General features: G+C 46.2%; 3 protein-coding genes across 10 annotated transcripts in view; 2 read left to right on the top strand and 1 right to left on the bottom strand.

The window, feature by feature from the left end:
- The window catches only part of RBBP5 (RB binding protein 5, histone lysine methyltransferase complex subunit), a 29889-nt gene extending 21058 nt beyond the window's left edge, over nucleotides 1–8831 (top strand). For 2 of the 7 annotated variants that reach the window (XM_081026491.1, XM_081026493.1), the window contains exons 11-14: nucleotides 123–192; nucleotides 557–786; nucleotides 1555–1746; nucleotides 6566–8831. In XM_081026491.1, coding sequence (XP_080882617.1) covers nucleotides 123–192; nucleotides 557–786; nucleotides 1555–1746; nucleotides 6566–6594 — 521 coding nt within the window. In that variant the 3' untranslated portion in view covers nucleotides 6595–8831. Of the gene's footprint in view, nucleotides 1–122; nucleotides 193–556; nucleotides 787–1554; nucleotides 1957–5931; nucleotides 6099–6565 lie in introns of those variants that run through there. The other 5 variants (XM_081026494.1, XM_081026496.1, XM_081026495.1 and 2 more) reach the window with 4 other exon arrangements.
- A 1277-nt stretch (nucleotides 8832–10108) lies between these two features.
- Nucleotides 10109–11082, top strand: TMEM81 (transmembrane protein 81). The gene has a single exon (XM_081026504.1). The coding sequence runs from the start codon at nucleotides 10164–10166 to the stop codon at nucleotides 10938–10940; it is 777 nt and encodes a 258-aa protein (XP_080882630.1). The 5' UTR covers nucleotides 10109–10163; the 3' UTR covers nucleotides 10941–11082.
- Nucleotides 11083–19686: 8604 nt separating this feature from the next.
- Nucleotides 19687–26738, bottom strand: part of CNTN2 (contactin 2) — a 33328-nt gene continuing 26276 nt past the window's right edge. The window contains exons 17-23 of one of the 2 annotated variants that reach the window (XM_081025322.1): nucleotides 24619–24689; nucleotides 24059–24293; nucleotides 23601–23713; nucleotides 22450–22636; nucleotides 22013–22125; nucleotides 21350–21518; nucleotides 19687–20934 (exon numbers count right to left, since the gene is read on the bottom strand). In XM_081025322.1, coding sequence (XP_080881448.1) covers nucleotides 20825–20934; nucleotides 21350–21518; nucleotides 22013–22125; nucleotides 22450–22636; nucleotides 23601–23713; nucleotides 24059–24293; nucleotides 24619–24689 — 998 coding nt within the window. In that variant the 3' untranslated portion in view covers nucleotides 19687–20824. The remainder of the gene's footprint in view (nucleotides 20935–21349; nucleotides 21519–22012; nucleotides 22126–22449; nucleotides 22637–23600; nucleotides 23714–24058; nucleotides 24294–24618; nucleotides 24690–26738) is intronic. The other variant, XM_081025321.1, reaches the window with a different exon arrangement.

The following is a 26738-nucleotide window of genomic DNA, read 5'->3' as shown; positions in this document are numbered from 1 at the left end:
TCATCACTCTAGACCCTGTGCTAGCACATGGTGGAAATTCAGCACACGTTTGGTTTTCCTCCTTTGTTTCTTCTGAATTTTAGTTTCTGAAAATCATGTGTCGCTCTGCTTCTGTCCTGCAGGGGCTGATGCTGCCGAGGACGAGGAAGTGGATGTCACTAGTGTGGACCCTATCGCTGCCTTCTGCAGCAGGTGAGCTGGCAGGGGGCGGGGCCTCGGCACGTACCTCCTCCTTGTCTCCTCTCCCCCGGCTGGCCCTTCTGAGTCTCAGCTGTCTTAGCTCCAAGAGATTGCTGCTTTGGTGTGCAAGCAGTGCCTTTCTTCTGTATAGGACGTCTGAAGACACTGAAATAATTCACTTATACTATTTGCTATTACAACTGCTTTTATTAATCATGTTGTCTAATTCCCTTTTATTCATCCTGGCTTTCTTAAAGTTCTAGATCCATACCTGTTGCTTATGGTTAATGTAGGTGATTCTGCCCTAGAGGAAGGGTTCATGGTTTAAGCAACTGTCTCTTTTTTCCAATCCCTTGTCTGATCCTGTTCCAAATAGTGATGAAGAGCTGGAAGATTCAAAGGCTCTATTGTATTTACCCATTGCCCCTGAGGTAGAAGACCCAGAAGAAAATCCTTATGGCCCCCCACCGGATGCAGTCCAAACTTCCTTGATGGACGAAGGGGCTAGTTCAGAGAAGAAGAGGCAGTCTTCAGCAGATGGGTCCCAGCCACCTAAGAAGAAACCCAAAACAACCAATATAGAACTTCAAGGAGTACCAAATGATGGTAAGAGCCACATCTTCTCTCTGCTGCCTGATAGTCCCACTTTTTACTCTCCAGCACAACCTGGTAATTTCCTGTTTGGGTGATTTTACCTTAAAGAAATTTTCCCAGCAGTCTTTTTATAGTGCTTTACAACTTTGTGGTGATTTCATGTGCTTTCTCTTCTCTTTCAGAATGGGGAGATTCTGCCCTTAGTACTTTGCCTAAGTTGACACACTCTAAGTCTTCTGACACCTGGCTCAGTTTGTCTCATTATGCCACTCTTCTCCCCCACCCCCTCCCGAGATTTTATTATGCGGTAAAGTACTAGTCAGACTTGGACAGTCCTTTCATTCTTCCTACCTACTTTCACAGGCTGACTCTGGGAGCCTTTATAATCATGTGGTAGAGTCAGGATTCTTACCCTGGCCTCTGGTCCCAAAGCCCGTTTCCTTCCTGTTCTCACATGATGTTGTGCGTGTGTATATTCCTGCTCTGCCTGGTGTGCATAGTATCAGTGTGTCCTTCAGCTCCTTTTTCCATTTAGAGCAGTTCTGGCTTGGGTAAACCACGTAGGCCATGTGTGCCCTTTGGCCAAGCAACTATTTCTTAATTTCATTCTTTTATAGTTTTATAAATAATGAACAAAGTAATATTCTCCTTGTATTAGTGGGTCTGGGTCACAAGGACAACATTCTTGGTTCATGGGTAGGCGGCATGCCATGTGCTTGGTTGGGGTGATGGGACTGGTGGTGGATGGATTCTTTTCCTTGCCTGTCTGTGCTTTTACAGAAGTCCATCCACTACTGGGTGTGAAGGGGGATGGCAAATCCAAGAAGAAGCAAGCAGGCCGGCCTAAAGGATCAAAAGGTAAAGAGAAAGATTCTCCATTTAAACCGAAACTCTACAAAGGGGACAGAGGTTTACCTCTGGAAGGATCAGCGAAGGGTAAAGTGCAGGCGGAACTCAGCCAGCCCTTGACAGGTAAGGACACATTGGGAGCACTGTCTGGCTTGCTTCGTGGCCTTGCTTTGTACAGCCCCTGACTCGGTTTAACTGCAGCATTTTTTTCCTTCTTTCCCTCCTGTTTGTGGCAGGTATTCTCTGAGTTTCAAGCTGCTAACAAGGGCAGGCTAAACCAGATTTGGCTTAATTCAGTGGCTCTTAACCTTGGGTCCATAAATAGGCTTCAGGGGTCTACATTCCCTTGATACTATATGCAAAATACTGTGTGAATATTTTTGTGGGGAAGATGCCATAACTTTCTTCAGATTCCTATTGGAATCCATGACCCAAAACAGGGTAAGAACCCCTGGTTTAATTCATTTCTTCATCTGTATTTGTTCCTGGATGTTTTATTTTGGTTTGGTTTGCCTCAAAAGGCCAGACAGATAACCAGAAATATAACTTGCTTTATACAGTTGGTTACTGTTTACCTGTAGCATCCCTTTTCTCTTTCTCTCCAAATTGTTTCTATCCCAGAGGTTTTTCTCTCTTCCAGTAGTCTAGAAGCAGTAATGAAGTAGTTGGTAGAACCATCACGTTAAAAAATACGAAGTGTTTTGTTTTTTCAAACAGGAGGAAATTTCCGAAAAGATAGAAACTACAGTACATGTGTAGCTTCTTAACACCTAAGCCTTTTGAAACTTACTGAGTTTTCTCACTTTTATAGTGAGGGATTTTTATTGGGAGATGGGAGAACAGTTTCAGTTTCCTATCAGATATTTGTGAATCTAGGCTAACTGGTCTCTTGTTTAAAAACTAGTAATCAAATTAGAGTCCATTTCTATTCAAACGTTGTTGAGTTTTGGAAACTTTTCGTTTTATATACAAGCACTGTTTTAGTTAATACAGTACTGTTAATTTTCTGTGATCAATATACTAAGAGGCCGGACTGATAAAATAATCTGGTTGTATTCACCTTCCCCGCTTGATTAAACATTTTAATTTAAATGCGTTGATCCAAATGTGGTGATGTGATACATTAGAATGTGAAACAGAATTCCTTGCTTAAGTTACTCCTTAAGTCAGTTAATTATTGTGAACACGAATTTTACAGAAAAGCTGAAGCAGAGTATTCTGCCTCAATTTGCTAGATTTAGTTTTTCACAGCCCATCACACTGACCCCCAGCATTTTTTCCCACAACAGTATTTGTGGTGCTCCACTGATAATCAGTTACCTCCACATTCAGTCCACCCAAGGCTGTGTCTCTATGTACTTTAAAATAGTCTGGGAAAGTTATGTGGACATTGCCAACAAAGATTGCAGATCAGTAATTGACTTGTGTAAATAAAAACGATCCTTCCGTAACCCACTTCTTGTCCAAGCTGATGCCACTACGGAAGAAACACAATTTAAAGTTTAAATAGATTTCCGTGGCTCAAGGAGCTGAAATGCTTTAGGGTGATTTAACATGTGGTCAAACAGATTGAATTAATTGAAATGCTCTAGGACTTAGTCTCCAAGCTTCTTCAAAAACTGTCTGTAATTAATCATATGCTTTGTAATAGTAAAGTGTATGGTAAATAAACCATGTAAAGTTTTTGAAGACTCACATTTTTCTCTCTGTAATACAGTGAATTTGAACTTTTAATTTTAGTTGATGTGATCACTGACAGTAACTAAATTATCTCTGTCATTTGCCAAACTAGGTTTCTGTCAAAGGCACCATGAAGTATTGTTAGGTTTTACAGCTCAGAGTACAGCAACTATGCTTTTAAAATGTCTAAATAAGAATCAAAATCAAAATATTGGAAAGTTTACTCAGCCCTAAGGGAATGGGCCTTTTTATTCACTAAAATTCTCAAAATACTATAGTTTGCAGTGAAATTTGAACTCTATGTAGACTATATATTTTAGTACTGATACAAGTCAGCACTTCAAAGCTCCTTATAGAAGAATAGATACCATTCTCAAGGACCTGTTAGATGTTTGTTCCCACTCACTTTGCTGACAAGATCAAATGAGGCACTGACCTCATTAAAGACTAGAACCGATACCTTGGAATAGCAGGGTGCTTCAAACTGGACTTTCATTTTCTACATTATTTTTGTTAGGCACTTGAGTTGGTCGACTTTAAATAAAGGCAACTATTTTAACAGCTTCACCCTTTAAAAGGACTAGAGGAGACTTGCATAGAATAGGACCAGGGTGATGATACATTTTCTGAGAACACGCAGACAAAAAAAGCTGTGTAGAGTACTGCAAACATTTCACCAACTCCTCACAATTGTGTGCATGCACACTTCTCCTTATAATCTGTACATACTTGTGCCTACGTTTTCCCTTCTCTGGCCCTGGTGCCTTGACCTTTTCCTGAATGAAAATCTCAACACTGAAATGGCCAGATGAAACTCCAGAGGGTGCTGGGGAGTGGAATCATTAGAAACCTGAAAGAGACATTGTGGTTTGGTTCCAAGACTTCCTCCCAAGGGCTGCGTCCGGCTTTATCGACTAGCTGCATGTGGTTTGCATCTTTGCGAAGGCTGCAACTCTTCACAAAGGGAGTGTGGTGAAACCGGGGACCACAGATAACTCTATCAGAAGTCTTAGTTTCAGGACAACCCATCATATCTTTTGTGTGGAATTCTTTAGGTGAGGGTGGGGCTTCATCCAATACCATGGGCTGCTTGGAGGCCCCAGACCAGGCAAAGGCTGAAATCTGGGCTACAGAAAATTCTTCCCTGTCAAACAGCTCGTTTTAGTATTGGATAGCACCAGTGGACCCACATCCATGAAGATACACTTTCTGTGGTGAGTGAGGACCCATCAGTGAAGCTAGGTGAGAGTGACCCTGAGCTTGGGACAGTTTGGAAAGGCCAGGTCAACATCGCACCTTTCCGGTTCCCCACAGTTACCTTAGTTCTCAGATCAGAAATTTGAGACGTGAGCAGAACCACCAGTGAGTGCCCCATTGCCCTGTGACTGCTCAAGGATTGCTGAAGAACTAGGGTTCCTTGATAGCAAGCATCATCAGTAGCAGGTGTGACAGAACTGTGGTCTGTCACCTAAGTGGTCTAAAGGCTCGTGACGTAGTGGGCATGAAGGGGTTGGTGTGCCCTTGGGTCTCTTGGGGGTGGCAAAGACTAAAGCAGGCAGAGGTGCTGCTTCTGGGTGGACAAGAACCTCGAAGAGTCCCCTGCGTCTGGCCACACTGCCCCCAAGGCCAAACCACAGTGCCAGGCCCTGAACAATCACCCGACTTGGGGATTGTTTTGAATGCTTGGTAGTAAGTGAGAGCTTTTATTCCCCTCTTATCTTTTTGAAAAATGGTCAGTCAAAGACTAATACATGAATTTCCTGCTAAAATCAGATGGCTACTTGGATATTCTTTCTCATTCTTTGTGATCTTGTTAGCTGACTAAGGTAATGATTGAAAATCAATATCCAGTATTTTCTTAGGCCACTTTGGCTTAGGCTCCTATTGGAAGGTACCAGTAGCAGCTGTTCACCGCGAGCTGAATTTTTCTTAATTTTATATTACTGTAGATTGCCTTTATGTTGCAGCTAAATAAAGTGTGTTCTTGCGGCAGACTTTTAAATAGCCTGGAAGTCTTCTCTTGTCCTGCTGTTTGTTTCTCTGTATCTTGTCTTGCTCATAGTATCGATTGCTTTGGTTTTGGTTTTCCTGTGGAGATTTAGGCTTAAAATGTCAATGTTGTGTTCATTTTTAAACCGTTAAAACTAGATTGATTGGGGTACCTGAGGGGACAGTCAGTGAAAGCGGTCTGAAGGTGTGAAAGGCCTGATAGTGAGTCCTGCTGTGGAGCAGATTCTTCTAGCTCGAGATTTTTAAAAATCAACTCAGGAGATTATTTATTATGTCTTATGTGGAGAGGCAGCTGCATTAACAGGTACTAAATAAACTTTTACTGAACTATATAAAGTTTAAAAATTTGATTTTTAACAATGTAGCATCCAGGAAAGTTTGTAATTTCAGTCTGTTTTCAAGCAAATGGGAATATACTTTTTTAGTGCCAGTTTGCAACTGTGCTTGAACTTTTCCTTTAAAAATCAGATTAGAAGTGAAGTTTACAAATGGGTACTTTTCTTTCATAACTTGTGCAATATTTTTTAACCATTTAAGCTTCAACTGGCATGTTCTCCCCTATTCCCATTGGCATCTGGGAGGATTTTCTTCACCTTGTTCTCTTTTTACACTTCCTAGTCAATATTTCACAGCAGCCCATTTAAGGATGTCCCCCAGAGGTTGAGCAGCTTCTATGGAATAATCAGGGAAGTGTTCATTTGATTTTACTATTGAGGATTTTATTTATTGATCAGTTGTTGGCACATGGAAATGTCAACAGTAGTTTTCATTAACATTTCATCATACTTGGGATTCTAAGGTGATGAGAATGTCACTTAAGAAACGGGTGCTTGGAAAAGAGTTTGTTGCTCACTGTTAATTAATTAGTGACTGATTGGTCTAATATATGAAAGATTAGAAGATGTAGTACCCTAGAATTTTCTTTCCTCACTGCACTTTTTTATTTTAAGCATTATTTGTTAACACCTTAGAAAATGGTTAATTAATTAGCAACTTAGAAAATGTATAAAACTCTGATCATTTTGCCTTTTTTCCCCCTTTGGGGAAGTACTGAGAAAGTATGGGGTGGGGATTTGGGATTTGGATTATTCTTTCAATGAAGAGTAAGGGGAGTTGGTTTTAACTTAAGGGGGGAAATTCTTAGCTCATGTGTGCTTGTCATGAATCATCTGGCATCCATCAGGATTTCTGTTCTCATAAGAATTGGTCTAAGTGATGCTAAAAGAAATCTTTTTGTGTCTAATCTCTTTAGCAGGGGGAGCAATCTCGGAACTGTTATGAAGACCCTTGAAGTGCTTCGTTCTTCCCCACGTTTCCATCATGTGGCCTCTGGACACTGTGGTCAGTCATTTGAGATTGACTTTAATTTAAAACATAGGCCTCTGCTTCTCACCCAGGAGGTGGACAGAGTGAATTTTATGTTTGAATGAAGAAGTGAATTATGAAAGAAGAGTATACGTCCCTTCCCTTTCAAGCATAAGTCCAAATAGGCTCTCAGGAATGAGGATTTGTGAAGACATCGAATGGGAGTTTGACTCATTGAAACTTTAATACTGAGTTATGTGCTGGAGAAAAGATACTTGTTTTGTTCATCTAATTTTATTGTACCCAGCATCATTTTGACCTGTCATTTCCTGTCTCCTCTTATCTGCCTTCCATCCTCAGTGCATGTCCTTGAGTGACATATTCTTGCTGAAATTCTGCTACCTGTATCCTTGGAAAACTGTTGCATATTCTTTCTTCCATTTTGAAACTTACCCTCTTACCAGATACATTCTGTATTTCCATATTGTATACAAACAATGGGCAGAAAAGAAAGTGCTTGAAAGACTTGAAATTTTCAGAAACAGAAGAAAGATAAGAAAGGCCCCTTCCCTTCTTCCAAACATACTCTACTTTTCTCAAGAAGCTGGGCTTTAAGAGGGTCAGGGTTTTTCTTTGTTTTCCTTTCATTGCATGTTTCCCTTCAGTATTGGTTCATTCTCATTAATCATGGTTTTTAAAGATAGTTTCATCCGTCTCCAGCAAAGAATCATCAATATTTTGCGTTGTTTTATCTGTGCTGTCTTCCAGAGATGGAAACAAGCCAAGGTGTCTCAACAAGCTTCTTTTTTATTTGGGTGGGGGAATCTATGCAAGGACTAAAGTAAAACTGTCCAAAATCAAAGCAGCAACAACAGTTCAAATCACAGATCAAGGAACAGATTTTATTTTATTTTTATCATTGCTTGTGGATATCCGTCCTTTCATCATTCATTGTATTTTTCCATTCTTGTATCCATACTCCTTTTCCTTACATCTTTCAGTCACTTCCTTTCTGTGAAAGGTTGCTTAGCTTTTTAAAATTTTTTTTTACTTTTTGCTTTTGCTATTCTTTTATATAAAAAGTAGCAGATTGGATGGATGTGTACATTGGGTGTTTGAAATTATCTGAAAATCCAGAGTAAAGAAACCAAGTGTGGGGTGGTCTCACTAGCCTCTCTGAATAGAACTTTTAGGCGACCAGAAGTGCTTAACCAGGATCATCATTTTCACAGTATTTTCAAAGGAGAGTTTAAACACAGTGCTTATTGTGAAATCTCTATCAGTTAGTGGTTGCTCCTATAGGTAGCCAAACAAGTTGATTAACTTTGGGATTTTAGGATAGAAACCAAAGTAGAACATATCAGTAAGAGCCTTTCTCCTATTCCACCTTTTAGCACCAAAATATTCAGTAGTTGAAGTAAGAGCTCTCCGAGTCATTTGCAACATGTCTATATTTTTAGATGCCACTACTTTTTCCTCAAGTGCTCATTTTGTAAATTTCATTTAATATCTCATCTCAGACCAATGATCGAGATTAGTAGGTGGCTCACTAATATGTTTTTGTTTTGCAGATATTACTTCCATTCCCTGTCTCTCTCTACTGTATACTGCAGTAGTTTGAAAACTGTCATACAAAGGCTTCTGCCTTATTTCCATTTGCAAAGTAGCTTGGTGTCTTCTACCTGTGCATTTGGATATTTCTGTTATGTCCACCTCCTAAACTGGCTACTGAGAAAATCAACTTCAGCCCTGTCAGATTGTCTCTGGCAGCAGCTCCTAATAATTATTTATGCTTTTGGAATTTATTTCAGCTCCTAAAAACCTCTGTCCATTTCAGTTTGATTTTCTAAATTTGTACAATAATATGCATATTTTTCTTTTTCCTATTTGTCATCTCCACCCCCCATTTTGTTTTTTAATGTTCTGTAGTTTTGTAAAAGCCTTGGGTACTTCTTGCTGAAGCTTTAATGCTTTGTAAATAAAATTGGATGTTTATTAAAGAAGAGGTGTAGATGTTTGTAGACAGTGATCACTTCTGAAACTGCCTGCCACTTTGCTTTTTCTGACAGAAAATGCAGCTTACTGTGCTGATGTTCAATCTTTCTTTGTGGAAATACAGAGCTGGGAGGGATGGGGGTGATCAGCTAGTCCAGATCTCTGCCTCTGGACAAGATTATAAATAAACAATCCAATCAAAATGTTGGTGCTAAATCAAAAAGGTCATCTAGGAATGATCTCTTTAAATTCTTTAACTCAGTATACGTGTGTGTAACTACTCTGTTGAGGCCACAGTGCTAGGAGGCATTCTGGAGGTTACAAAAATGCATGCAAGGAGCTTCCTGCTTTCCGTGGACATGTAAATACACCTCTTTCCTAGCCTTCCCCCCACCCCCAGATTAAGTAGTTTTAAAACCCATTGAATGTTCATTGTCTCCTAAAGAATAAGATGTTTCCTAAAGTCTGTTTAAGTCTGATTTTAATCATCATCAAATCTGAGTGTCTACCTATTAATCTTTTCTGTTACGTGACTGAGAATCCATCTTTGACATCATAGCTGTTTCATAGCAACCTCGGCCCAAGTGAAAGCTGAGGTCTTCTCTTCTATAGGGTGAAGGGAGGAGGCTGAGAGGTAGGGAGAATTACCCATCCGCTCACCCAGCAAATATCTCTGGTGTTCTTGGGAAGGAAGAGTGCCTAGAAAGGGGAAAGGAGCTGCATTTAATGTCACCTGTCTTGCTGATAAACATTTGGATTCTATAAGGGCTCTTGGCCATTCATGAATTTTCATTTCTATTTAAAATTTCTTGCACATGAACAGTGTTTCACACTTTACAAAGTGTTTTCATGTACACTTTTATCATTTGATGCTCAAAGTGACCTTCCTGAAATAGGCAAGGAGGTCTTAATTTACAAAGGAGGAAGTAGAAATAGGAATTTTGGAAGAGTAAGTCACTTGCCTCAGTTGAGACTCCTTTATCCTTTTTATAGAAGTTTTAAGAGCTTTTAGAGTCAATAATAACAATTCAAGTTACTATCTTTTTTTTAAGACTTGGTATTTGATTTCTTATTTGGTCAGATTTAACTGAGGTTTTGAAAACTGTCATACAAAACCCTTTCAATTAGATCCCACAATTTGGAAGGGCAGAGAAACGGTGAGGAAAAATCTAGTAGCTTCACTATACATTTGAGGTAATTTGTAAATTCACTTGAGCTTCTGAAGTCTTTTCATCTTTGTCTTACCAAGAGGTGGATTAAAATTCATGAAAAGGATGTGGAAATAAGGAAGACTGGTAAGGTGATGGTTCATTAACAAGCAGAGATGGCAAAGCAGCGGCATTGACTTTGCCTTCCTGCCCGTGGCCTGGCCTGTCACTAAGGACTGGACTGTGGTTTACTAAGTGGCAGTTTTCACTGACAATGCAGGCATTACATCTTTTGACTTTGAAGGATATCTCATATTGAAGGAATTGAGTTATGATATCATAGAAGATTCAACTGGAATACCTTGGGGTGCTGGCTGAAGGTGGTGAAATGTTTACCAAGACATGAAGACTTCAGCCACCAGTTTCATCCTTGGGAGCCTGGTGTTGGTTATTTATCTGCCTTTCGTGGTGACTGTACCTAAAACACTGGCCATCCCTGAGAAGCTGCAAGAAGCTGTGGGGCAAGTTATTGTTAATGCCACAACCTGTACTGTTACCTGTGGCCTTGGCTATAAGGAAGAGACTGTCTGTGAGGTGGGCCCTGATGGAGTGAGAAGGAAGTGTAAATCGCAGCGCTTGGAATGTCTGACCAACTGGATCTGTGGAATGGTCCATTTCACCATTCTAATAGGGAAGGAATTTGAGCTGAGCTGTCTGAGTTCAGAAATCCTGGAGATTGGGCAGGAAGCTTTCCGGTTCACCTGGAGACTTGCTCGGGGTATCATCTCAACTGATGATGAAGTCTTCAAGCCCTTTCGAGCCGTTTCCCACTTTGTGAAGTTTGAATCTGCTCAGGAGTATGACTCTGGGACCTACAGGTGTGATGTGCAGCTGTTAAAAAATTTGAGACTTGTCAAGAGGCTCTATTTTGGTCTGAGGGTCCTTCCTCCTAACTTAGTGAACCTGGATTTCCATCAGTCCCTTACTGAGGATCAGAAATTAGTAGATGAGGGCCTGGAAGTGAATCTGGATAACTATTCCAGGCCTCACCGTCCGCCGTGGAGAAAGAAGGTGGCTATCACCTTGGGAATAGGAATTGCCAGTGGAGTTACTGGCAGTGTGTTGGTGAGCATTGTCGTGTATGGTGGGCTGAGGGTGATCTACAGCCTAAAGGCCTAACAGGCTTTGCTCCTGAGGGGCTGGCTCCCTACGAAGCTGGACTTGGCTGCTCAGCAAGTCGAGCTAGATTTTCAGGGGAGTGTTCTGGATCGATTAAGAGGGAGGGCTTCCACTGCCAAGAGAGTGAATGGGGGATATGGAGAAGGGCAACACTCTGGTAGCTATGGGCAGTAATCTCTTCTTTGTATCCCAGATGGATCTCTCCCTGATCTTCCCTGCCCACTAGGTATCCAGGAAACCTGGCTGCAGGCATCTCCCGTACTGCTGGGAAGAGTTCTGTCTTCCGAGCTTGCATTCATCTCCTCCCCTGTGCAACTGTGTGCCTCCCTTCTGAGCAGCGTAATCACATGGAAGGATATGTTAATAACTTTTCTAGAGGAAGCATTGTGTTCCCTCTTCAATAAAAATAATTGACAGTAGCTGTATGGAGACCTAACCTTTTCTGCTTTCGTTAAAAATGTTTTGCATTTGTTTAAATTGTCCCATAATCAGTCTGGCTTTCATTTTCCTCAAATTTCTTAGAATAGACATTGAACAAACTGTTTCATAGTGGGGCACATGCCCATGTGTGCCGGAGCTGAGGTTGTCAGTAATGACCTCTGACTCAGGATGTAATAGACCATCACTGAGTGTTCATTTATCTGCCCCTCCCTGCACTCCCCAGCTGAACCCTCTGTGTTCGGTGTTAAATTGGTTTCCTGGCAAAACACTGGAGGCTTCCTCCGAACAGTTCCTTGGCTTGCTCTCTGCTTCCTTTCCTCCAGCTCTTTCAATGCCCTGAAGCTTGTGATCCTGGAAAAGTCTATTTATTTTTTTCAGTAATTAAAAAAATGTTGGGGGGCTGGCCCGGTGGCTCGGGTGGTTGGAGCTCCGTGCTCCTGACTCCGAGGGCTGCCGGTTCGATTCCCGCATGGGCCAGTGGGCTCTCAACCACAAGGTTGCTGGTTTAGCTCCTTGAGTCCTGCAAGGGATGGTGGGCTCCATCCCCTGCAACTGAGATTGAACATGGCACCTTGAGCTGAGCGGCGGCTGAGCTCCCGGATGGCTCAGTTGGTTGGAGCACGGGCTCTCAACCACAAGGTTGCCGGTTTTGACACCTGCAAGGGATGGTGGGCTGTGCCCCCTGCGGCTGGCGACGGCAGCTGGACCTGGGGCTGGGCTGCGGCCTCTACAACTAAGACTGAAAGGACAACAACTTGGGGCTGGGCGGCACCCTCCACGGCTGGGATTGAAGGGACAGCAACTTGACTTGGAAAGGGGTCCTGGAAGTGCACACTGTTCCTCAATAAAGTCCTGTTCCCCCCCAAAAAAAAATTTTTTATTGGGGAATATTGGGGAACAGTGTTTTTTTCCAGGACCCATCAACTCCAAGTCAAGTTGTTTTCAATCTAGTGGAGGGCACAGCTCACTGGCCCATGTGGGAATCGAACCGGCCGCCTTTGTTATGAGCACTGCACCCTGAGCTTACCGGCCACCCATTATTGGTTTCTTATAGCAGCCAAAGCCCCTTAAGGGAGTACTAATACCTTCCTTCCTCCATGGGGCAATGGCAGCTTAAGACCCTCAGAGACCATTCAGATTGTGTTTGAGTAATTGGCTTGTGGAGCCATCAGGAAAAAGGCTCTTGGTGACCAGTTGAGCTAATTCTACTGAGAGAGTTACAGTATTTCCTCTCCTCTCTAGCCATGTCTGAATCATGTGGATGAGCTTTTGAAAAATAAGATTCATGAGCCCCAACCCTGAGGATGCGAATTCAGTTTAAAGTATGGCCAATGGGTTTCTGTTATTTTCTCTACTTTTAATTTTTTTTAAAAAAATGTGAAACCCTTAGAAAAGTAAAAGGTTTGGTGACACCCATAGACCCTTTCCCTAGATTCATCAACTTTGAACCTTTTGTTACAATTATCTTTCTTTCTAAATAATACTGATTTTACTGAATCACTTGAAAGCTAGCCACAAACATTGTGTTCCTTTAGTTCTAAATCATCTATGTATCTCCTAATAAAGGCATTCCCCTGTGTAACTGCAACGTCTTCATCACATCTAAGAAAATGAGCAATTCCCTATGTGACATGTAATTGATATTTTGTTTTCCCCAATTTCTGGAATCTTAGAGCTTTTAAATTTAATTTTTGATCCAGCATCAAATGAAAGTTAACGTATGACATTTGGTTGTTTCTGTTACATCTTAGATCGCCTGCTATTTTTGTTGTTTTCATGACATTGATTGAAGAGTCTAACTAGGCCAGTTGTCTTGGCTAGTGTCCCACAATCTGGACTGGTCATTCGCTAATAATTAGGTTCTGTGGAATGAATATTAAACATTTTGACAAGAGCCCAACATAAATGATGATAAGTACTTACTGTTTCATCTCGAGGGACATGACGTCAGGATGACCCGCTATTGATGATACATCTCTCCAAAGGTGCATATATATTTTCCTTTTGTAATTAATAATCTGTGAGGTGACACTTTGTGATTATCTGGTTTTCTAAAAACCGTTCACAAATGTTTTGGAATCCATTCATGATCCTTGCCTTATTACATGTCGGAGGTTGCAAATGGTGATTCTTTAAATTCATCATTTCAATATTTATTAGCCTGTATTTTTCTGTAAAGAAGAGCTATTCTTTGTACTCTTTATTTTTGAGTCTCGATGGATTCTTTTTTTATTCAATGAATTATACTTGTATATAATCCATCACTGTTGTCATGTTTTTGATGTTCAAATTATTCCCAATTTTGGCCAGCAGGAATCCCTTCCGGCCAGTTCTTTTGCCCTGTTGATGTGATCCCATTTGACTCAGCATGTGCTTGCTTTCTGGTACACCTCAGATCCACATTTGGACTTTCCTTGCTCCAGACCTGAATCTGCTGTTTCTCCAGGGGACGCTGCTTCCTTTTAGTGTGGGGAATAGTACTTAGAAACCAAGGTTTGGGTGCTAGATGTCCTTATTGCCACTGGGGAGTCACTACTTCTAGGCCCTTTCAGTGTCCTAAATATATGCAAATCATGTTGAAAGCATCTTTGTTTTGCAGAAGTCATACAGGTAACTCTGATTTGTAGCAAAGTTTGAGAACCACTGGCCTAGGCACATGCACAGGGAGTCTTTACTTATGGCTCTTATTTTGAAAGATCTTGTATTTTCCACACACCCTTCTTATTGTCTCTCTACCTCAGAGGGATGGGTTTCAGAAGACCTGGGTCCTACTCCATTCTCTGCTATAGACTGTATAATGGCGCAAGCTGGCTGGCCTTTGTAGTCCTCATCTATGAAACTTGTGATTGTGAGGGTCAGATGAGATCCTGGAACTAAAACTGCTTTGTAAACTGAAGGACTGGACATGAGTTAGGCAGTGTTGTTAATGATATGTATAAGTTCAGTACCGAACAATTTGCTGAAGCAGTCAGGAGAGAGCTTGCTATTCTTTAAAAGAAGGCTATAAAACAATGTAGGTAATTAACTCAATAGCACATTGCTAAGGAGTTAAGAGGACTGGGGTACAGTTTCCCATTTTACAGATGGAAAGACATCCAAGAAGAGCTAAATCACCTCTCCAGCAAGCCGGTGGTCAAGTATGGATGGAATATTGTACAGGCTTATCTAGGCTCATAGCCCTCTGTGCATTGGGGTTTTGAATTTTGACTCGGGGGGTGTGAAGAGATTGAACAGGGAAGGGAACAGAAAGACCCTCAGATGTGTTAGTAAAGACCCAAATTCAATTCAGTTCATTGAATTCTGTGCATGTCATCTGCCTCTGGAGGGTCAAGAAGGTGCTGACTGGACTAAAATTTGGGTTCTGGAGTGGCTAGTGCTCCCAGTCACTTTGGGTACAAAGTGGAAGGGATGAACCTGTGTGGTATAACTACCATCCATGCTGGCCCCTTCTGGGGGCTCCCTGCCAGCCCAGGCTTCTGCTGAACAGGCCCTGGGCACATGGCTAAGCAGTAAGTAGTGGGGCCTCTGCTTGCCTTGGTGTCCCCTGTTCCTGACAGAGGTTTTGGGCACAGTCAGCATGGAACCCCACCTGCTTTGTACCAAAAGAAGGGGACACTTAACAGGGCTGTACAAGTGTATCACTGAACACATCTCAGATGTAACAAAAGTTTGATACGTGTTTGTTGAATGCTTGAGAGAATGTTGCAGCTGGAATTCAAATTCTTTTGGCTGCTGTAAGCAGAGACTAGAGGCACCTTTTTACCAGGTCACTATTCCTGCAGGGGGAAGACTTCCCTTTGGTGCAACTGAGTCAATACCTCCAATATCTTAAAATGTTATCAGGGCGCCTTGAAGGAGAACTATCACTCGAGCACTGTTTACTGTCCTTTGTGTTAGTAAAGCCAGCCCAGTCTAGCAAAATGCCTGCGTATGCACTGCTTAGGCCTGCCTTAAAGTCTTGAGCTGATTTCCCCCCTCCAAGGACAGAATGAAGCAATATAGACAGTACGAAGTCTGACAAGTCCGCGAACTTGCCACTGTGCTTACATGGGCAGCACTGTACAAACAGCTCGGTAAGGTTTCGTAACCTTGGTGTATCAGTGTCTCACAGCTGTGTTCTTGTTGACGTGTGGTCAACAAGGTGTCTCGCTGAGTGGCGTTCATTATTGTTGTGTTTTTGTGTGCCGTCGTGAGAATGTCTGAGCTTGAATTAGAGCAATGAACAAACATTCAATTTCTTGTTAAACTTGGCAAGAGTGGAAGTGAATGAAATCAGGGACATGTTAGTCCAAGTTTAAGGGGATAATGCCATGAAGAAAATCGCAGTGTACAAATAGATTTAATGTTTTTCTGAGGGGAGAGAATGCAGATGAAGAGAGGTCTGGGTGGCCATTAACGAGCAGAACTGATGAAAACATTGCAAAAATTCTTCAACTTGTGTGTCAAAATTACCGGCTGACTGTGAGAAGCATAGCAAACCAAGTAAACATTGACAGAGAAACAGGAAAATCTTAACTGAAACTCTTGGCATGAGAAAGGTGTGTGCAAAAATGGTCCCGAAGGAGCTCACTGATGAACAAAAGCAAAGAAGAGTTGAAGTTTGTCAAGACCTCTTGGAGAGGCAAGAGGATGTTTTGGGTCGTGTTATTACTGGTGATGAAACATGGGTGTAACCAATACGACCCCGAAACAAAGCATCAAAGTGCACAATGGAAGTCAGCCAATTCTCCATGACAAAAAAGTTCTGTCAGTCCAAATCAAGAGTCAAAATGATGTTGCTAATCTTTTTTGATATCAGAGGGAGTATTCATATGAACTTGTACCAACTGGACAAACAGGTAACCAAGTTTACTATTTGGAAGTGCTGAAAAGGCTGCGTGAAAAAGATGAAAACGACCTGAACTTTTCTCCAACAATTCATGGCTCTTGCGTCACGACAATGCACCCGCTCACACATCACTGTCTGAGAGGGAGTTTTTAGCCAGTAAACAAATAACTGTATTGGAACACCCTCCCTACTCACCTGATCGGCCCCCAATGACTTCTTTCTTTACCCAAAGACAAAGGAAATATTGAAAGGAAGACATTTTGATGACATTCAGGACATCAAGGGTAATACGACCACAGCTCTGATGGCCATTCCAGAAAAGAGTTCCAAAATTGCTTTGAAGGATGGATTCGGTGCTGGCATCGGTGCATAGCTTCCCAAGGGGAGTACTTCAGAGGTGACCATAGTGATATTCAGTGATGAGGAATGTAGCACTTTGTCTGGGATGAGTTTGCGAACTTAAGTGTTAGACCTTGTATGTTGACTTCCTTAGAGTTGACTGGATGAAAGGTGAAGGTCCTGGATAAAAGCCTGGGGTAGAGAACAGGACAAGGAGGTGTGCTTTAACCTAATGATAAAAACTTCCGCAGCTGGTGCCAGCAGCCTCAGCAGGTTGAGAAAGCATCTTTATTTAAGAACTGCCTGCTACCAGAGTTGGTAACTATCATTACAAGAAGTACAAGAGAGACACAATAGGCTAATGGGAGTGATTCCATCTGAAGAAAACCCAGTCAAGTCAGTGGTCTGATGAAGCCCCAGGCCTTGCCTAGCTGGGAGGTTTTCTAAGCTCTGCAGGCTCTGGATGGGGTAGGTGAGTTGGATGCCGGGGGCCAAGGCAGGGTTCACCCCAACTGAGGGCACTACGCTTCCTGGAGCTCTCAGCAAAGCTACCAGACCCATTTTTTTCTCTCCAGTTTCCCTCTATTGTCCTATCTTCCCAAAGCCTATGACCACATATATACAGGTACCAGGCACCTCTTCCCGTGGAGTTTTTTGAAGTCCTTTAAAAATGCCTATCTAATCCCTCATGCCAGTCCAGGAGCTTCTAGCAGCCCTGTTTACCCCCAGGATGAAGCCCAGGTTAGGCCGACCCAGGGAAATGGGGCACCACACCTGGGCCTCAAGCCCAGGTTTGAATGTACTGGTATCCCTGTGACACACAGGAGCCTAATCGGAGTCACATTCTGAGACCAGGAAAAGTCCTCTAGCTGGGAAAGAGACGAAGGGGGTAAACCATCCTTAGCCACCTTGGACTCTTCTTGTCCAGAGCACAGACTGGATGGATCCTGGGGTTGCCAAGAGGCAGTGTATGATGGGAAAAGACTGCCTGGGTGAGTCTTCTCCCTTATGGACTGTGACTGCGCTGCAGGCCCACAGCCGGTAGACGCTCCAAGACGCTGCCTATGCTCAGCACCTTTTGATTCTAAGTATCTCAGCCCTGGAAGGACAACTACAGCAGCTCTCTACCCCTCCAGTCTTCACCTAACCTAGACCCCATAGCAACAGTTATCAAAACTCCTCAAAGGCCCCTAAAAAAGGAAGACTATTCCAAGGTCCCACGGCAGAAGTTTTTCTGAGGTCTAACGTCAGTCTCTTTATTTTATCAAAGAAAAAGCACCCCCACCTCCTTTATGGCCCTCCTATTCCCTGGCACCGTCTGTATCATTTGATGGCCTGAATGAAAGTAGACAGACAGCCTGACCTTGCTGGCTCCGAGACTCCATCTGGAGAGAGGGCTACCCTCCCTGAAGACGAGGTATATACATCAGGCCTGTTAAGAGTGCGAGGACCAGGTAGCCAGGCCATATCAAGAGCCCAACTATACCCAGAATGGAGAGACTGTCTCCCCAGCCCCAAAGTGGTGTCTGCAGGTGGTCTCTGCCCCTAGGCCTCAAGGCACTTACTGGCTACTAAGCTGTGGGGTAGAACACTTGTTTGTGTCTGTCCTTGCCTCTCGGGCTTGCGGGGAGAGGGGAGAGATCCAGAGTCCAGTCATGACCACAGCAGCGGTGAGCCCCACTCAAGAGCTGCCTCAGCCCTTCCCAAGAGATGAAAATCAGAGGCCCCTTGGGCAGGAAGGGACTGAGAAGCCATCTAATTTCTTCTGCCTCCATGCAAGCTCCTGTACAAGCCATCCCAACAAGAGGCTATTCCATTTTATAAGCTTGCACGTCTTCAGCTCACCTACTGTCTTATTAAACCTGAGCTCTACCTGAAGTCTTAGGCTGCCAGGACACCGTTTTAGTTGAGTTCTTCATCCCCTGAACTAGTCCTACTGCACTGTGATTAAGTTTTACTGGGGCTGAGTTTTTCTAGTTACAAAACCCTCCTTGGCTTCCCAGCATGCCTGCTTTCCTCCCCTTTGCTAATGGGCCTCATTAGAATTCAGACACTTGCTTGTGTCTTTTGCCTCGAGCCAGCTTCGAGACTGTAGCCTCCAGCTGCACTGGCAGGTACTGTGCTAACCAGCTTAGCCTTCTCGGTCCAGCACCTAGGCAACCAGCCCCTGCTCCCATGCTGCAGCCCAAGGCAGTGAACACAGAATCAGCCAAACCTTGAAAGAGTTTCTTACTTTGAGCAACCCCTTTCTGATGGTGCTGGGCCAGCATGGACGCTAGGCCAAGTTTGGGGTCCCTGTAGTGGGGGAATGGTAGCATAGCTGAGCTCCCAGCACCTTGCAGGGGGAGAATGGAAGGGAGCAGGTAAGGAGGGTGTAACTGATGGCTCCAGGGAGGCAGCCCTGGGTTGGGATGTGGTGGTGGGTGCAGTAGTGGCAGGGAGAAGAGGTGTGAGCTTCCATTTAAAAAAAAAAAAAACTGTACTGGGTAAAAATATCAACATAAACCTGCCCAGGAAAATAGAGCAGGATGTAAACGTCTTAAAAACCATAGCAAAATAGAGCTCTAACTGTAAACTACAGAAACCAGGCTCAGGGGGCTGGTCCCCACCAGATGCCGTCCCGCTGCTCCTGGATATCAAGGGCCACTTGTCAGCGTAGGCATTGGGGGTTTCTGGCTGTGCTGCCACTGCTACCTGGCTTTGGGGAATCCCTGTCCTTGCTTTGGGCTCTTGGAGCAAGGGTGAGAGGAGCGGGGGCTTTGAGCCAGCACAGCACATTGAGGTCCCAGCAGAAACTGGGCTCGAAGGCAAAGAACTGATGTCTCCTAGAATCTGCCCGGGCCAGGCTGCTCACCCCATGGTCACCCACCAAAAACTTCTTGAAGTAGAATTTTCATAACCCACTGCCCTCCATAACCACCACCTTAACCGGGCTGTAGCCATTCAGCCGTGACCCCTTCCTCTGGACAGACAAGCAGCCTGGAGACCAGCCCTGTCACACACTGTGACCTTAGGAAGTCCCTAACCCTTTTGACCTCCGTTTCCTCATCTGTAAAGTGAGGGGCTTGGACAAGTTGAGTTCTAAAGCCTCTTCCAGCTCCGATATTCTGTGACTGGTAATATACCCAGAGCACAAGATAGCATGTGCCATTTATTAACCCCCTTTTCTTCTGGAGAAATGCAAAAGAGCGGTCCGAGGCAGCTCAGGGGAGGGGTCTTGTCAGGTGGTCCTGGGTATTCCTGGGAACAGGCAGTGCCACATTTATCCCTTGTCTTCTCAGAAGACTCCCGACTCCAAGACACAGAATGAATGCTGCATTCCTTTCCCAGGCTCGAATGAATCAGTGCTGGGAGAGCGGAGTCCTGGCGCCTGCAGGCCAAGCTGGAGGAAGAGGGTGGGCACGTGACCCCCGTCTCCTGTCTCTTGCCCAAGCTCTAAAGGATTGTGGAGGGTGGGTCTTGGTGGAGTGGGGGACCTCCCCAAGACAAGCCCTTTAGTCACTCAGCCACCTGTAGTGGCTTCTGTCACTCTGGGTGACATGGTTGGGTTGGCAGTGTTGGCTAAGAGGGCAGCGTCAGGCCAGGTCTGGTGCCCCTCTTCACCAGGTTCCCAGCCTTTCAACCTTTGTTAGTCGTGATCCCTGGAAGTCCGGAGGACCCCCCCCCCCCAAAGTCGCAGGGTCTCAGCCTCCTGGCCTCAGACTTCAGGGCACTGGTTCTCAGCCACCTGGGCAAGTGGCAGAGGCCTCCAGGGAGCCATGGGGGACAATTCTCAGGGTCCATCCGTGGGTTCTTGGTCCTGGGGTTTGGCCCTCTCCTTAGACTGAGGGATGTTGGTGTTTATGCTTCGTCCCACTTCAGCCCAGTCACAGCCAGTGTTCCTGCCGCGCCTAGAATTCTGCTCCCAGGGGGCAGAGTCTATATGTGGTCCCCAGGCACCATCTCCACAGATGTGCAGATGGATGTCTCAAACCTCCTTCTTCCCATAGGCCTGTTCCTCCCATCCAGGCACCCCAGAGGGCCAGGGCTGCGGGTTCAGTATCATCATGGAAGTTACTTCCTCGTGTCTCTAGGTTTAAAGAAAAAAAACCCTCGCTCTATCCTGTGGCAGAATATGAAATATCCTCCCTCCTACCAAAAGGACGTTATCTAAAGTACATGTTCAAAACCAGTCATTCTCAGGCAATGTTGGGCCACCTTGGCATCGGGAAGGGCCCAGGGCTGTGTTCATCGGATGCAGGTGTCCAGCTGTGGCGGAGAGGGAGGGGTGCCGAGATCAGAGCTCCAGGTAGCCTACAAGGATCAGCATCGCCATTGAGTGGGAGAGGGTGGCGCCCGAACGTGGGGCTGGGCAGACTGCCGAGTTCTCCACCATCATGCTTGTGCCTGAAAGTGGCAGGCGGAAATGTGGGCCTGGGTCAGCTGGGCCCCACTGCAGCCCACCCCACCCTGCCCTTGGGACCAGTTCCAGACCTTCCTAGAGACTCAGAGAGCCAGTTTCAGGACTGGGATGTGTTCTTAGCTCCACTCCTACAGCATTCTGTAGGACCTCGGCTTTGCTGGTTCTAGGCCTCCCCCTGCTCCCCTGAAAGGAACACATTCATCTCCCCAGCCCTCAGGGTTGTGGGGGAGGAGGGAGCAAGGGCAGTTCCAGGAGTACTTTGCACTTGGTTCCTGCCTACCTTCCCCTTTCCCCTTGGGCTCTGGCTGGGTGGGGTTGGCTTGAGTGAAAAAGATTCCCTCATCATGCATTTGCGTGGACCCTGATACTCCCAGGGCAATGGGTGGGGAGAGGCAGCACCTCCATTCCTCACGATGTGGACTTCTGCTGGGGTCCCGTCCCCTCCAGGCCCTGTGGTCCGGATCTGCACCAGGGCGTAGCTGATGTCTTTGGGAACCGCAATTTCTATCCCATTCTTGCTGGCGAGGTGGAGCGTGGGAGTCGGGCGTAAGTCATCCTGGTACAGCATCTGTGGAAGGACGTCAGCCAGGTGCAAGTACTTACTCCAGGGCTGTGTCTTCCATCTTCCCCAGCTGGAGGCGCTGGGAGGAACCCAGGTGGTTCTGGGCCTTGGAGCTCCTCCTCCTCACCCCTCCTGCTTCCCACTGACCAGGACCAGGCTCCAGAACAAGTTCCTCATTGGTGGAGGAAAGCTTGTAAGCAGATGAACTGTTTTTGCAGACCCCTTAGGCTAAATCCTTCTTCCCCCAGACTTCACTCAGTGTGTCATTGCCCCCATGAACCCTGCCTTTTCGCAGCCATACTATCTGCCCCCTTTCTTACAGTCTCTACTACTAGTTACCTGGAGAACCATTCATGTTATTTCGTGCCTCTCACAATCACAAATGCTTTGCTCACATCTAACTCAGCTCCCTCCTGCTCTAAACTACAGCCCCCTCGTGTTCACTGGAAGTGGTGATGAGCACTTCATCACATTCAAGGCTTGCCTGATTCCTTCCTTACCTTGTAGCCAGTGACTGCAGACTCATTTCGGAGAGGGACCACAGGGTCCCACTTAATACTAAGACTGGAGCTCGAGAAAGTCCAGGAGATATTGCCAGGAGGTCGCTGTGGAGCTGCCAGAGGAGGGAGGAAGTTGGGGGACTTCCAATTGTTTCCTCACCACCCACCAGCTTGCCTTTAGCCAGTCTTTTTCTAGATACCTACCCATGACAGTTACAACCAGAAAATTCACAGCTGCCTAAGAAACAAACCCCATGAAAACCCAAAGGTTGGAGAAGAGAGAGGCGCTTCAGAAACCATGAACTCCACTCTTTATTTTCAGTAGGTTTGCTGCCTTGTTTCTGTCTAGCCCAGGGCTTGTGGGCTAGAGCATTTGTCTTACGTTGGGGAAAGAGTGATCCTATCAGCACGTCCCCACCCCAGGCTGACAGACTCACGGGGCTTCATGGTCGTGGCATTGGTGGAAGGGCTGGCAGGCCCAGTGCCCGCCCGGTTATAAGCTCGTACAGTTACGTGGTACTTGGTGTTGGGGTGCAGGTCAGTGACTCGGGCACTGGGGTCCAGCCCTGCTGTCCTCACTCGGTCAGCAGCCGCTTCTTTGTCCCCAGCTTTCCAGTAGCGGATCTGAAGGGGGCAGTGATACCCTAGGGTCAGCAGTCAAGTTCAGGACCTCAGAGCTCCCTTGACCCTGGCCCTGGCCAACTACATTTTGTTCCTCTCCTGCTCACTCTGGTCCTGGGACAAGCTGGTGTGAGTCCCTGCTGCCTTCTCAGTGCCCATCAGGGAGCCGGTGAGTAGGTGAGAGTGGGAGATGGGCACCTACCCAACCTAGCGATGGCCTCCTGGAACCCAATCCTATTTAATTAACCCATGGAATACTGTGGGGACTCTGCTAAAGGTTATGACATGCATATCTGTCCTTGCAAAGTTGTCTCCCAACCCCTAGCAAACTTATAATGGCTGCCCAATAGATGCAAAGCCATTTCAGTAGTCATCATAATATTAAGACCTGTGAACTAGGCTTCTAAATCAAGGGCAGTTGGGGCTGGCCTAATCTATTGTACTAAAAGCCAGAGCTGACTCTACCGGAATGGCACTACTAGCATCACTAGTCCCCAGGCCTGACGACTCTCCCTTGGGCAATGACATTCCTTGCTTTTTCTTCTTCCCTTCCTCTGGCTTCTCCATCTCCACCTACTACACATCCCTAGTGTGGGATCATGGGTGGGCTCAGAGTTCCCCAGGGACCAGGGATCAGTTGGTACATAGAGGGGGCCATGTTCTCTGCAGCCCCAGGGATGCTAGGCTAGCTGGGCTCTGGCATGAAAGAGGCAAGCTATGTCCCTTCCAGAACGCACTCCTCCTCCCTTGGGCCCCCACCGCCAGCAGTTACTACAATGTCTACAGGCCTGTCTTCCCCTCTGGGTCTCAGCTGAGGTTATGCACCGTGCTGCACAAACTGGGTGCTGTTTGCCAAGTTAGTGAATGCATGATCCCAGGAGGAGTGACGAGTGAGCTGTGAAGTGCCCCCGCCTAGCCTTACAGCCCCAGCACCCTGTCCTCTCCCATGCCCAGGGTCAATGCTCACCTCGTACCCCAGGAGAATCCCGTTCATGTCCTGTTGCACAGGCTCCCAGGTCACGTTCATCTCTGAAGATGAGACCCCCTTGGCCCAGACATTGGTAGGGGCCACCCTGGGCTCTGGGGATCAATGCAGAATGGGCTTGGATTGCTGGGGCCTCCCTGTGTCCTACAGAGTAGCCACCAATCGGGATGGCCCTTGCTTAGGACTTCAGAAAGCCCAGGGTCCAGGGTGAAAGCCACGTAAGGGTTCCCAGGGAGTCTCCCTCCTCCTTGCCTAGGCCTCAGCGGGGAAGCAGGTACGAGAGCTAGAAATGAGGCCAGTGGCTTAGAACCCAGGCGTCCTGACCACCCCAGTATGGCACTGGGCGGGGTGGGAGGAGCACTCCCCCGCCCTACCCCGCGCGGACGAGCAGCACCTGCACCCCTGCACGGTGGGGTGCAGGTGGGCGCGTGTCCGCCTACCCTCCTCAGCCGAGTACACGAGCGCAGTGAGACTCTCGGGCCCGTTCCCGCGGCGGTTGTAGCTGCGGATCTTGACTTCAAAGGGCGTGTAGGGCCGGACGCTCGCGTTGCTGTAGACGAAGTACTGGGCGTCGGCGCCGGGCACTCGCGCCGTCTGCCAGCTCGCGCTGCCCTGCCTGCGGAAGGACAGCAGGTAGCCGAAGCCGTCTCCGTGCTGGTACTCCCGTGACATGGGCTGAGGGGCAAGAGCGCGGCGTGGGCGAGGGGCCGAGGGTGCGTCTCCGGCCCACTCCCCGGCCCCTCCCAACCTTCCCCAGGACGGTCAGCCCCGGACTCCTGCGCCTGAGGGACTTGTTATCCTGCGTGGTACTCCTGCGAGAGGCTGCAGGAGCAGAGGGAGGGAGGAGGCTTCGTCTGCTAGGAAGGGGCTGTGCAATAACTCTGCCTGGATCTTCTCCGCATGCTGACCCAGCCCAGAGATGTCAGGATCGGGTGCGGGAAGCAGGAACTTGTTCCCCCCATGCCTCCAGACAACATTTCTGCCCGTCTCTGCGGCTTACTGTCCAGTTGACGATGAGCTCTCCCGGGGCTCCACCACCTCCGCTGAGTCCTGAGGGTGCCACTGAGGGGGCTGTCAGGGCCAAGGACACAGACAGGGCTTGTTAACCGGCAATAAGGGACTAAAAGCCATGAGTCTGTAACTGTAAAGCATTCTAGGACAGGGACACTTCAGGTGGGTCCTGGTTTTGTCTTCTAACTGTCCCTCTGGACGTGGGCTCTGGAGTCAAGCAGAACCTGCAATCAAATCCCACCTCTGCCACTTACTAGATGTGTTTCTCTGAGCAAGTTACTTAACCTCTCTGAGCCTGATTCTCCCTCCATGAGCTGAGGATAATGTTTCACTCAAAGGGTTGTAGAAAGAGTAAAATTAAACAAGACAGTAGCATGTGTGTGTGTGGATTCCATAAATGATCACTATCCTCTTCCCGCATGTTGGCTGAAACTAAACAACACAGACCAACTCCAGTTTGCTTTAAAATTAAGGGGAATAAATAATCCAGAACTACACTTGGAAAAACATTTTTTAGGTTGCAGGGTGTTTTATTATTTCTTTTCTTTTTGTGGCAGACTTAATTTCCTAATTGTCCCTAATACTCAAAAAGGCTGATATTAAAATAAGAATGTATTTCATAGCTCATGAAGCTTGGCGGGGGTAACTTAGCTGAGGGTCAAAATATTCTACAGATGATCCACCAATTGGAGACGTATCACTTGGTTTGATGACTATAGCTTAGGGCTTTTAATTTGCAAGGAGCACTTCAATACATTGCCCATCTGGTCCTGGGAGGTGGGCATTATTTCACCCTTTCCAGGGTGGAAAGACTAAAGCACAGAGCAGTGAAGTGACTTGCCTAAGGTCACAGAGCTAATAAATGGCACAGCTAGAATCTGAATTCAGTTCTTCTGATTTCAAAGCCCATCATCTTTCCTCTGCATCATAGCTATCTTTGTGCTTGTCAACTTCTGGGATACCAGAATGAAGGAGACCACGCCGCACCCCACCTTTGACTCTGCAAGAAGTCCAGTCAAGAAAAGTGCTTTTTCTGGAATTCCTTACTCAGGAGAGGTGCTAGTTAGAAATGTTGAATGATTCCAGAAAGAATCCAGAAAGTCAGACTGGGGCATATATGAAACTGTGTTGAAGGGACACCAGAAGGCAGACCCTCACTACCCCTCCAGTGGGGCAGGCCTGGGTGGGCAGGAAAGGACAGGCAGGGCCTGACTCCATGATTCCATGCTGTCTGTCCGTGACCCCAGGGCTCTGGGCAGGAGAGACTGTTCCATGATGTGACCACCATCTGTCCAGTAAGCTGGACCTGGGCCAGAACAAAGGTTTCTTTCCAACCCTCCCCCCTGCCCTTAAAGACACGTAAGTGATGTGCACTCTGACATAAATCAGCGCCCCTCCCTGCCTCCTGGTACTTGCGGTTCCTGGAATAGGCCCTTGTCCTCACTGGGTCAAGCATGGAATTTCCCGTACCTGGTGGAATTCAGATACTAGTACCTGTGATTATCCCCACCTTTTACCCTATATAATCTTTGTGTCAAGAGGCTCAGAGAATATACACTTCATCTTGTAGCTGCTCAAGATACTCCTCTGTAAGTTTCTCTTAATAAACTCTGTTAGTTGCCAGACTGGAGGGACCTGCCTCTTTCTTGGGTCTTTCCCGGCCCTCCACTTGCAGAGGTAGATTTTCAGTCCCAGGACCTTTGCCTGGGTCTGTGTGTACTAACAGGTTCTCATGCTTGCTTTTCACCTGTGAAAGGCTCAGTAAGTAGGTGGGCAGAAACCTCTCAGCAGATGCTGACTGGGGGCCTCGGGCCTGCCCGGCTCTCTTCCCTTCCTTCCCTACTCAGATTCCAACACCCAAGTGCCTTTAAGGAGGGCTGTGGGCAGATGATCCATTCCTCCTGCTCCCAAAGAAACCATTTAGAGGACCTGGAGACACTGGCTGCTTCCCTAGCCCCCTGCACCACATTCTCTCTCTCTCTCTCTCTCTCTCTCTCTCTCTCTCTCTCTCTCTGTCTCTGTCTCTCTCTCCTCTCTCACACACACACCTTTCTCATTAAACAATTTCTACAGCTCATTGTACCTCCAGTGAGGATATCTGCCCATCAT

This window comes from Rhinolophus hipposideros (assembly GCF_964194185.1).
Source record: "Rhinolophus hipposideros genome assembly, chromosome: 19".
NCBI classification, from domain to species: domain Eukaryota; kingdom Metazoa; phylum Chordata; class Mammalia; order Chiroptera; family Rhinolophidae; genus Rhinolophus; species Rhinolophus hipposideros.
This window is presented reverse-complemented; position numbering and strand designations above follow the sequence as displayed.